Source organism: Mauremys reevesii, linkage group 24, assembly GCF_016161935.1.
Source record: "Mauremys reevesii isolate NIE-2019 linkage group 24, ASM1616193v1, whole genome shotgun sequence".
Lineage (NCBI taxonomy): Eukaryota > Metazoa > Chordata > Testudines > Geoemydidae > Mauremys > Mauremys reevesii.
In genome coordinates, this window is record NC_052646.1 from 19,794,536 (window position 1) to 19,806,300 (window position 11,765).

At 47.7% G+C, this 11,765-nt stretch overlaps 1 protein-coding gene and 1 long non-coding RNA gene across 2 annotated transcripts; one reads left to right on the forward strand and one right to left on the reverse strand.

Annotated features, from left to right (window-relative positions):
• Window positions 1-5,732: 5,732 nt before the first annotated feature.
• On the reverse strand, window positions 5,733-8,942 carry LOC120390100 (interferon-inducible GTPase 5-like). Its single transcript, XM_039512412.1, has 2 exons — window positions 8,503-8,942; window positions 5,733-7,088 (listed from the first exon to the last, which is right to left on the reverse strand). The coding sequence occupies exons 1-2, from the start codon at window positions 8,940-8,942 to the stop codon at window positions 5,855-5,857; spliced, it is 1,674 nt and encodes a 557-aa protein (XP_039368346.1). The 3' UTR covers window positions 5,733-5,854.
• Window positions 8,943-9,047: 105 nt separating this feature from the next.
• LOC120390459 lies at window positions 9,048-11,544 on the forward strand. Its single transcript, XR_005591082.1, has 3 exons — window positions 9,048-9,243; window positions 11,156-11,337; window positions 11,408-11,544. It is a non-coding gene; the product is annotated as an uncharacterized LOC120390459 (long non-coding RNA).
• Window positions 11,545-11,765: the final 221 nt, after the last annotated feature.

The following is an 11,765-nucleotide window of genomic DNA, read 5'->3' on the forward strand; positions in this document are numbered from 1 at the left end:
CCACTGACTCACTGCACCGCTCGGGAACAGCCACACTCTGAGCTAGAATCAGTCTAGCAAAGCTCAGCTTTGACACATCCAGGCTCCCCGAGCAACACATAGGGAGAGGGGGCCTGAGAGTGGGACCCACAAAGCCAGCCTGCTGAGTGGTGGAAATGCTGAGGAGAGGGGTGTGGCCTAAGGGAGTTAGGTTCCTCCCTCTCCATGGGATTCACAGCCAGGAGCCCTGTCCTGGGTCACGTTACCCAGAGGGCACAGGCTGAATAGCTACCACACACCCCAGCACTTAGCTCCCGGAGTGAGTCCATGGGTCAGAGCAGAGAACCCAGGGCTAAATCTGTGGAGACAGGTACCCCCGGAGCTAAGCTCTGGCCCCAGGGGATGGGTCCCTCCAACCTGTCTGTGCACCCCAGGGTGTTACACTCAGGTGCTCAGCCCCTTGACTTCTGGACATTGATTCACTGCCTCGGTGCAACCAGCATCCCCCGTTCAGAAGCTTCCCCTCAGTTCAACCCTCTCCTCAGCCCCGGCGCTTAGTCGCGTCGAGAGTAAAACCAAACATTTATCTGATACAGCTTAAAAATAAAGATTCCAGTAGAGGCAAGTCTAAGGATTGGACCCAAACGCTTACAGATAAAAGCAGAATGTAAAACCCCACCTAGAGCCTGAACTGATTAACAGGTTCCTCTCCTGTCTAACAGGCTGTTTCTCACCCAAAGGTCAGTCTGTACACCGCTCTTCCCGGCGAGCTAGCTGGGATCCGCCGCTTATGAGCCTCCCATGCCGGCAGAGTGTCACCTCCACAATGATCCAAAGTTTAGTCAATGATTTATACAAAGTGGAACAGCTTCACCAGGAGAGATGGAGAGAGATTACTAGTTTGGTTGATGAAAGTAACAGTGTTAATGTCTTTTAATTTGGATTGGCAGAATTCCATTTTTTAAAAATAATTTTCCTGGATAATATTCGTGTTTATTTTTAAGCATTTTCCCTCCAATTTTTATGAATCAAAATGTTAACGTTATCAGGAAATTATGTGGGGTGGACTCAGACAATAATAATTTCATAACAGTAGCTGCTGAGATTCAAAAAGTTAAAGCTTAATAACTCACTAAACACTATCAACATCCCCTGTTGAAACATACAAAGTAAATAGCCGTAAATCAAACCCACATAAGTTCTCACAGTGCATTTTTCTGACGTTGCCTGTCTGTACATTTTGATTACCATGCATGGGAATATTCTTTCATCGGGTTGTGTGTGTGTGTGCGTGCGGTGAAATTGATATTTACCAACAGTTACTCATAAAACACTCATCTTTTCAAGTGTAAGCAAACCTCGACTTCTGTAAGGCATCTGACTTGGTACCGCATGGCATTTAGTTTAAAAAACATCAGAAAGACACAAAATTAACACGGCACACATTATATGGATTAAAAAGTGGCTGACAGCTCTCAGAACGTAATTGTAAATGATGAACCATTTTTGAACAGGTGTGTTTCTAGCAAGGTTCCCCACCGGGATCAGTTCTTGGACCTATGCTATTTAACATTTTATCAATGAAGAAAGCATGAAATCCTCACTGTAAAAGTTTGCAGCTGACACACAGATTGGGGGAGTGGTAAATAAAGAGGGCGGGTCACTGATACAGAGCGATCTGGATCACATGACAATCTGAGCACAAGCAGACAATGTGTATTTTTATATGGCTCAATGTCAATGTGTGCAGCTAGGAACAAAGGTTCGAGGGTCATGATGGATAATCAGCTGAACATGAGCTCCCAGTGCGACGCTGTGGCCAACAGCGCTAATGCGATCCTGGGATGCTGGGACAGAATCACTGCTGTAATGATCTTTGCACAAAGTGAGAATTGTGAGGGATCATTTGAGAGCTCAGAACCTGCTGGTCATTATTATCCTGGTAAAATGTGGTATAAGATTCCACTGGATGGTGCTGTTCACACATGTTCCAAACACAGCCCTGCCAAACAGCAGGTGGCAAACAGGTCTGTTGCAAACCAAAGAAGGTCAGGACAGGACTTAAACTGATCTTAATGAGAGACGGGGACTGAGCCGTAATATAGTGGGAAGTTCTCTTACGACTGCTGCTGCACCTTCCTCTGGATCTCCAGTGCTGGCCACTGTCAGAGACGGGACCCTGACGTAGACGGACCTCGGCTCTGACCCCGTCTGGCAATCCCTCCATTCCAGTGATGAATTTGAGGATCTGATTATTTTATCTGGTGCACTTTCAGGGACAGAGCATAGGATCTAACCTTCCTCTAGACCTCCGGTCCTGCCCAGTGCCCGGCTAACGCATCAGCACACGCTGCTCCTGGGCAGAGGCAGGGTTTGCCGTCTGAATTTGGGCAGGGGCAGAAGGCTTTGCAAGTACAGCTCTGACTTTTAGAATTACTGATTATTAGCAGTAGTTAAATTAGAATGTACTTGAAATCACAGACACTGTTTGCGTCATTTGTTCGTTGCCCTTCATTTTTTGTTTTAATTATTTGACATTATTTTTAAAATTTAATTATTTACCAGCTACCACTAAACACTTTGATGTAACTATGAATCACGTCGCCCTAGTTTTAGGGATACATAAACATTGTCTTACTACAGAAATAGATCAGCTCTAGCCATTCACTCGGTATCTGATGTAAAGTCATTTCCAGCGCTATAGGAATCGTGTGAGCAGCTGGGCCAGTCGCCTAATGGCTCAGGTGTGGTGTGGGCTTGTGAGAGCTCCCAAATGTTTAGGCGACGATTGAAATGTTTACATGAACAGTCTATAATAACGAGGGTGGGGGTTTTAACCGTGCTGCACATTACAGCTGCGTGGACAATAATTTTCCCATCCCAAATCAGGCCAAAAACTTGAAATCTCAAAAAAAAATCTTCTCTCTTCTCTCTCCTTGAAGGGTTCCTCCAGGGCAGATGGTCACACAGGGAGGAAGAAGAGGGAGCCTGGGGATGGGTGGGGTTTTTAAATTTGTTTTCTGGTGTCTTAGCTATTACGGGTCGTGTTTCCAGCTTGGCACCATATTAACATTGAAAAAAAAATAAAGCTGAGATTCTCACATCATCACCTGACTCCTGGAGCTGGGACTTTCAGGAAAACATGACTATTGCGAGACTTGTGATGAATGTGTCAGAGCTGGCAATGCTGTTATATTTATATTTGCATTGTGTTTCATCTGGTATCTCTGAGGCAGGGAGAGGGGGCTTCTTGTGTCACTTTGAATCAAATAAATGAATAAAATACAGGGACAGATCCAAATTCATCACTGAACGTAGGAATTGCCAGATTGAATCAGATCCGAGATCCATCAAGTGCAGTGTCCTGTCTCTGACCATGTCAGGACCAGATGATCCAGAGGAAGGGTGAGAACCCCACAGCATCAGATGTGGGATGACCTGTCCCCCTCGATCCATCCCTGCCTTGGTCTCTAATAGTTAGAGATCAGCTTAAACCTGAAGCTGGAAGTTTAGTGTCTCCACCAACATTTTTCATTATGATTCATTACGACAACTCTGGCTGTTCTTGAAATCCAACCAATTATCCACCCCCCTTCTTGAGATATAAATATCCAGTCCAAATGCCCAACCTGCAGCTCTGGAGTCCAAGCACGGATCCAGTTTATGCCCCTTAATCCCTGTTTTCCTAAGAGCAAGAAAGCTCAGATGCACAAAGTGTCAGATCAAACTCTACAGCAGTTTATTGGAGGATAAATGCACTTCTCCAAGGTTTGGAATGATGATCAGATCACAAGCAGCGAGTACATGGAGCGGTGAGATTGAATCCGCATTGGTTACCGAGTATGGAACGTTGAGCAAATCAACAGCGACAGGTTGATTCGTAGCATCACACAAACTAATTCTCCTGAGAGCCCGAAACACCCTGTGATTACAAACCCAGCAGCTCGGGTCAGTCTGAGCAGGGTCGGTGGTTCCCAGGCCCCCAGGCAAATCTAAACTCAGCATCAATCAAGCAAATCAGGGATTAAATGCATCAGCAGTAGCTCAAACCGCAGCTCAGGGTTGTCAGTTGCAGAGGTGAGATTCTCAGTGAGTATTAAGCCTCTGATGCAGGTTTAGCAGCCAGATGCTTCCAAACCCTGCTCAGGGTACAACTTCGTTACAGGGTTAATAAACCCTCTGGTTTCAGCACCGCAGCCAGAGAACAGAAACTTTAGTCAACCCCTGGGGAGAGGCCGGCTAAATGGTAATTCTGAGGTTGCCAAAAAGCAACTTGGGGCGCTCTGGAGGTCACAACACTGGTTGTAGAGTCTAGGGCAGGTGGCCAGCAGCGCCCACCTCCCAAGGAAGGACGCCAGACAAGAGGTCTGGCCCCAGGAGTGATTTAGAAGCCCCAGAGTTAGAAACCGGCAGACTTGTCTCAGATCTAGCACCCCCTGACCAACATGGCTCTACCGACTGTGCCCCAGTGTAGACACAGCTCTGGCGACGGAAGAAACCATCACTCAGGGAAGTGGTGCCCTACAGCGAAGGAAAAACCCTTTCCCCGTGCATGGGCTGCATCTATGTTTCTATGCTGACAAGCTACGGCGCTGTAGCTGCGCTGACAGACTCGTAGGCCACGTCTACCCTCCGGGTTTTCCAGTACTGCAGCTATAGCGCTTTCCTACCTCATCTGTTGGTGTCATTAATCCTCCTTTCCAAGAGACAGGAGCTAGGTGGACAGAAGAATTCTTGTGTCGATTTAGCCACATCTACCCCAGGGGCGAGGTGACCTAACTACGGTGCTCAGAGGGTGACATTTTCCACAACCCTATGCAATGGGGCTAGGTTGATCTAATTGTTAAGCGTAGGCCGGCTGTAGTGGTGCTGAGAATTCACACCTCTGCCTGGTGTTAATAAAGACACAGGCAAGGAGCGTGTGTTTAATATGGTGTTTCGTCAGACAGTTTCCCCTTAAGCTTTTCCATCCGTGGGATGATTAACAGACATGGCAGAAGCTGGGAATTTGACCTTAGTTTTGTCTGGTTCCAGCCTGGTTAAAAATCATCTTCATTTAAAAGAAAAAAAATCGCTGTTCCCCCGCCTCCCCAAATCCTAGCCAGTCTTTGTCTCATCTGCCACATGACATGCGAGAAATAAGGAAACGCCCCCTCCTCTCTACTCAGATCCAGTCCCCACTTGCCATGGGGTCGGTGCCAGACGTGTGGCTCTTTTGTTGTTTGTTACCTGACGCAACACAAGTCTGAGAGGGTACGTCCACACTGCATTGTAACCCTGGGTCTGGGGACCCGAGTTTGTGGACTCGGTATTTCCAAGTGAGCATCCACATTTCACTGGAAACCTGGGTTTACAAGTGCTGGACCCGGGTCCCAGGGCTGTGGAAGCACGTCCACGCTGCACTACACAGAGCTTCTGGTTGGGGTCTGCAGCATGAGCTGCGTCCACACTGCAGAATGACAGGGCTTGGACCTGAGTCTTACTGGGACTTGGGCTCTGACCCACCCCCCAGCAGGGTCCTAGGACCCACTCCCGAGTGCTCACTGACCCGAGTCAGGCTGATTGGGCTGTGGAAGGAAGTGGGGCTGAGGCTCAAACCTGAGTCAGAGCCTAGGCTTAGTGCACAGTGTGGACAGACCCTAGACAGACCCGTCGAGGGGGGACTGGCTGAGAGAGAGGCAGGAAGCAGGAGCAGCAGGACTGCCCAAGACCCTTGGAAAGAGAGGCCATGAAAGGTGGCACTGCAGGGGTGAGCTGAGAATGGTTTTTGTCTCTTGGTTTGTTTAAATTTGGGACAATAAGATTGCACCAATGAGACTGGGACTGTGGCAGTTTATCTTGGGAAGCTGGGGAGAAGCTCTGCCTTGGGACATTCTTATCGGTTATTCTCTGCTCCTTCCAAAGCCTTTTTCAGGACTCGTTGAGCATCTTCTGCAACTTCTTCCAAAAACCTACGTAGCATTTCATAGGTGACGCTGTAAGATCTCTTTGCCGCAATCCCAGTGCCAATCACTGGTACCACACTGATAAAATATTTAGGTTTCATCATATCCCCCGTGGCCTTGCTAAGTTGCTTCAAAGCCTCATCTCTTGTTATATCTCTGGCCAGAGCAGACTTTATCACAGACTTCAGCTCAGCAACAGACTTCCCAACCTGCTTAGCGAGTGATTTGAGTGAGTCTTCATCCAGGCCAAAGCACTGGCAGTACTGCCTCATGTTCTCCACCAAGATGTTGACATCGCACTTAACCGAGAGAAATGGGAGAGGAACAGCAGCGAGAGCGCACGACTTCAGGGCTTGTTTCCAGATCTGTTCCTGCAGGACCTTCTGTTTCTCTTTCAAGATTTCTTCAGAGGTGTTGGGCAGGGCACAGATGAGAACATGTCTCCTGTGAGTGTCGAGTTCATTTGCCAAAACCTCCTGCAGTCGGGGAAAATCGTACTTGTCAAAGTCCCATCTCGACACCAGGAAAACTTGTGGGGAGATGATGCCTGCTTTTTGTAGCTGCTCCATGCAGTCACTTCTAATTGCCTCTAGAGTTTTCTCCTCTTTGAAATCTCTTTTTCTTTGTTCATTAGCCAAGTCCACATCCACCTTGGAGCGAACAAAATAAAACTTTTTCCCCATCCTGCTGATTTCTTTGGCAAGGTTGGTGTCAGCTTCTGTGAAGCGCCCAGCTGCGATGATGATGAAGAAATCATACTGATCAAAGTTCATGTCCTTCAGGTATGTTTCTGCTGGAAAATTCATTGTTCCGATCCCAGGTAGGTCCCACAGAATCACATTTGGGTGCTTGGGATCGGAATAAGGAGTCTTTTTCTTTCCTGCCAGCCCAGTCTCAGCTGCACCACTGTCATCATCATTCAGGCTTCTTATGGCATTGATGAAAGATGACTTACCCGAGCCTGAGTTCCCTGTGATGGCGATGTTGATCTTGATATTTGTTAACAACTCATCAGACTTCTTCACAACAGAAAAGGCTCTTGAGAGGTTCCCAGCTTTGACAGCCATCTGGAATTCTTCAGTTTCCTCCTCCGACAGACCGGGCAATTTACTGCTCCATTTTGAAAACAAACCAGCCCAGTGAGTTTCTGAATCTTCTGCTGTCCTGGGAAATGAAACACAAATTCCCGTCAGGGCTATGGGGTTCCCACTCCCCTTGGGCTATTTACTAACCCACAGTCAGTAGAGTCACATCATGGAGACACTGAATTGAAGGCCAGAAGAGACCCCCCCAGATTACCTCATCTGATCTTCTGTATGTCACAGGCACACACAGTCCCCAGCACCCACACAGTAAACTCAACAACTAAAGTGAGAGCAAAGCATTGCCGCCCTCGGGAGACCAAATTATCGTGTGCCACGGGAAGGGGCCCAGGAGGCACCGAGCTGCACCAGTGCCCGGGGCCACTGGAGTAGCAAGAAACTGGTTAAGTGTGAGACAGCCAGCAAAAAGAGATGTCCTTGTATCCATGTAAACAGTCTCACGAGGCTGGCAGGGAAGGAGCTACTGGTCACAATTTGCAATAAATCAATAAAATAATCTAGAGTTTAAATAAACTGTTTAGAATCCCCAAAGGAGAAAGGGAAGCAGGGCCCCAGGCGGGGGATGAGGAGGACCAGGGGACGAAGCTGGTGTTCTTGTAGGGGCCCCTAATGGCCGGGGCCTCTGGGCACGGACCCTGTATGGTAATCCACCACTGGTGCTGAAGATGCCATTCAACATCAAATGGGGCCTTTTCCAATTTCCTGTCATGCCTTTGGGATTCTGTGATGCCCCTGGCACGTTCCAAAGGCTGACGGATGTTGTCCTGGCAGACCTGCCTGGCACACCTTGCCCAGGGTATGTTGATGGCACCATTGTCATTGGGAGGCTGTTTGTGGATCACTTGCAGAAGCTGGGAGCTGTGCTGGAGAGGCTACGCCAGGCCAACTTAAAGGTGAAATCAGCAAGATGCAATTTTTCCTGTCACACAGTAAATTACCTAGGAGGTGTGATCTCAAGGGATGGAGCAGGACTGGGGCTCAGTGGCAAGCCAGCGTCTTTGCAGGCTGCCTGATGATCACAGTAACTGCGTGGCTCAAGATGAAATGGTGTAGACATTGACCCCGGGCACAACCCACTTACAGGGCACTTTCTGAGCCCAACTGGGACATCCCGGGGCCTTGATCTCTGACTATACTCTTGGACCTAGGGTCACAAAGCAGCAAAAAAAAAAAAAAATTGAATGTTCTCTGTCTAGCTACCAAATCCTGCCGCGGATAAGGAGTCTGGGCTGTGAATGAAAACAGGGAGTTATTTCAGAAGGGTTATTAGATGGCCTGTGTAAGGAGTATGGGGCTCAGCCCTGCTGCTTTCACAGCCAACGGGAATTCTGTCTGCCTTTGGGTTCCAGGATTTGGTCCCTCAGATGATATGGGACAGGGTCTTTATTTTTTATTTTTCCTCCCAGTTGATATTATTTTAGAACAATGAATAAATGTATAACACCTGCTAAAAATACCAAAGGGGGGTTTCTTACCCACTGCTCCTGGGGGCTTCAGTGCCCCCGAATGTCTCCATCTTGTGGTGGTAGAGTTCCTTTAGCAAAGTCTTCTGCAGCTGTGGAGAATCGTATTTCTGAAATTCCCTACTCGAGACAAGGAAAACCTGTGGGGAGCTCATCCCTTCTCTTAGCAGCTTCTTGATACAGTCAGTTCTGATGTTCTCCAGGGTTCTCTCTGCATTGAAGCTCTTTTTGTGTTTCTCAGTATACAGGTCCAAGTCCACCTTGGAGCGTAGAAAGAAAAACTTCTTTCCCATCCTGTGGATCTCTCGGGCCAGCTCGTCGAGGGACAATCTGCTCCTCTCTGAGACGATGATGATGAAGACATCATAGCGGCTGAACTTCACTTGTTTCAGATAAGCGTGTGTCCGAAAATGTGGGGTTCCAATCGCCGGCAGGTCCCAGAAGGTCACCATGGGACAGGTAGGATGACGATATGGTATTGGTTTTTTGGTCATTTCTAGCACACCAGTCTCAGCAGCACCTTTGTCTCGATCTCCCAGGCCCCGGATGGCATTGACCAAAGATGATTTGCCAGATCCCGACTCCCCTGTGATGGCGATATTGAACTTAATGCCTGACAAATTCTTAAAGTTCTGCACCACAGAAGCTGCTTCCAAGAAGTTTCCTGCTTTGATAGCAGCCTCGATCTGTTTAGCTTGTCCTGCAGAGATGCCAGGAAGAATATTTCTATATTCTGCATATAGGTCATCACAGGTAGGTTTGAGATCAGCCACTTCCCTGGGAAAAGGAACGGTTACATTAGTCGTGTTTCCCCCACAGGCTTCACCAGCACATTGTAACCTAGAGACCAGTATCTAAATATCCCAGACATAACTCATCACACACAAACCTGAAAAGCTGCAAGAAAAGGAGCTTTGGTGGCAGCTTGAAATAACTAAAATAACTTGCAGAGCTTTAGGAACTTTCTGGAGTGACCAGCAAGCTGGGATAGAGGAGTTAGGTAGAGCTGGTGTTTTCCCCCACAAAAGGGGTGAAAAAGGAGGGAAAACTGACAGACTGTGGAGAAATACACCTCCCCCTCCCTTTCTTTAGCTTTTTACAACAGGAAAAAAGTGAGAGAAAACTGGGAAATGAGTTGAGACAATAATAGAAAATAGACCAATAAAGCTCTTGGGAGATCATGCCGTACAGGGTCTATCCAGCACGGATTCCGTAAAGGGAAGTCATGTCTCCCAGCTAACAGCCACCAGGAACACTGTGCAGGGACTGTTTGCCCAGCACTGAAATGCAGCCACCTCTGCAGTGGAGCAGTGAGATTAAAGCAGATTTCCCTGCTCTGTGCTCGGTGGGATAGGAAGAGGGAGGCTGTTTATATGCACAAGGGTAACACAGGATGGGCACTACTAGCCTTCTAGGGTCTCCAATGGTAGTAGGACACCAAGGGAAGCTCCCCGCGGAGGCCAGACAATCAGGGTTCAGATTGGAGAACACGGGGTCTGAACCCCAAAGAATAAGCAGTTCAATTGGCTGCTCCTAAAACTGAAAATGTAGCTGTGGAAGTTGAGGCTGAGAAAGTTGTGATGGTAACGAGTGTCCCCTTCCAACACAATGGACAGGGACTGTCACAGCCATGACGTTCTGCAGAAATAATGGAGACTGCTTAGGGGCCGAGTGAAGGGAAATCTGGGCAGGGGGAAAACCCCCCAAAGAGACCTGGGTAGAAATACAATTCTTGTGTGTTGGTGATGGGAAACTGTCCTGACAGATGGTCCCTGCACGTATGTAAATAGCTGGGTTTGTATGCTCTATAATCTGTTAAATTATTCCTTTTCTCTCTGTCTGGGATAGGGTGTTGGGTGTCACTATTCAAGGCCCTACCAGGAGGATGAGCCAAACCTGAATTGTTGGTGGGGTGTTATGAGCTGGGTGAAACCTATTTATGGATTTAGTTAAAACCCTTTTAAACATGATGTGTGAACGTTCCCTTCTCTTAAGATAGTTGTTGGATAGTCAAGGGGCAGCTCTGACACAAGGCTTAACAGAGTTGACCTAGAAACTCGCACCAGGGCCGCGAACTCTGACTGTTTCCTTGGGATCGCAAAGGAACAGCAATAACAATTGTGTGTTCTCTGTCTAGAAACCTGCCGCGGATAAGGAGTCTGGGCTGTGAAGGAAAACCGGGAGTTATTGAAGAGGGGTTTATTAGAGGGCCTGTGTAAGGAATATGCCACTCAGTCCTGTCACAGGTTTCACAGCCAACGGGAATTCAGTCTGCTCTAGGGTTCCAGGATTTAGCCCCTCAGATGATACGGGACAGAGTCTTTATTTTTGCTGTTTTTTCCCACTTGATATTATTTTAAAGCAATGAATAAATGTATCACACCTGCTAAGGATCTGATCAAGGAACAGACCAAAGGGAGGTTTCTTACCCAATGCTCCTGGGAGCTTCAGTGGCCCCGAACGTCTCTGTCTTGTGGTGGTAGAGTTCCTTTAGCAAAGACTTCTGCAGCTGCAGAGAATCATATTTCTGAAATTCCCTACTCGAGACAAGGAAAACCTGCGGGGAGCTCATCCCTTCTCTGGACAGGTTGTTGACACAGTTTTTTCTGATTTTCTCCAGGGTTCTCTCCTTGTTGAAGCTCTTTCTGTGTTTCTCATTATACAGGTCCAAGTCCACTTTGGAGCGCACAAAATAAAAGTTCTTTCCCATCCTGGTGATCTCCCGGGCCAGCTCGGTGTGGCAGAATCTGCTCCTCTCTGAAACAATGATGATGAAGACATCGTAACGGCTGAACTTCACTTGTTTCAGATAAACGTCTGGCTGAAAATCTGGGGTCCCGATCATCGGTAGGTCCCAGAAGGTGACCATGGGATAGGTAGGATGACAATATGATACTGGTTCTTTGCTTATTTCCAGCACATCGGTCTCAGCAGCACCTTCGTCTTCATCTCCCAGGCCCCGGATGGCATTGATCAAAGATGATTTGCCAGATCCTGACTCCCCCGTGACAGCGATATTGAACTCAATGCCTGACAAATTCTTAAATGTCTGCACCACGTAAGCTGCTTCTAAGAAGTTTCCTGCTTTGATAGCAACCTCGATCTGTTTTGTTTGTTCTGCAGACATACCAGGAAGAATATTTCCATATTCTGCATATAGGTCATCACAGGTAGGTTTGAGATCAGCCATCTCCCTGGGAAAAGAAATGTTCATGGTTAATCTTGTTTCCCCCACAGGCTCCACCAGCACATTGTAACCTGGAGACCAGTATCTA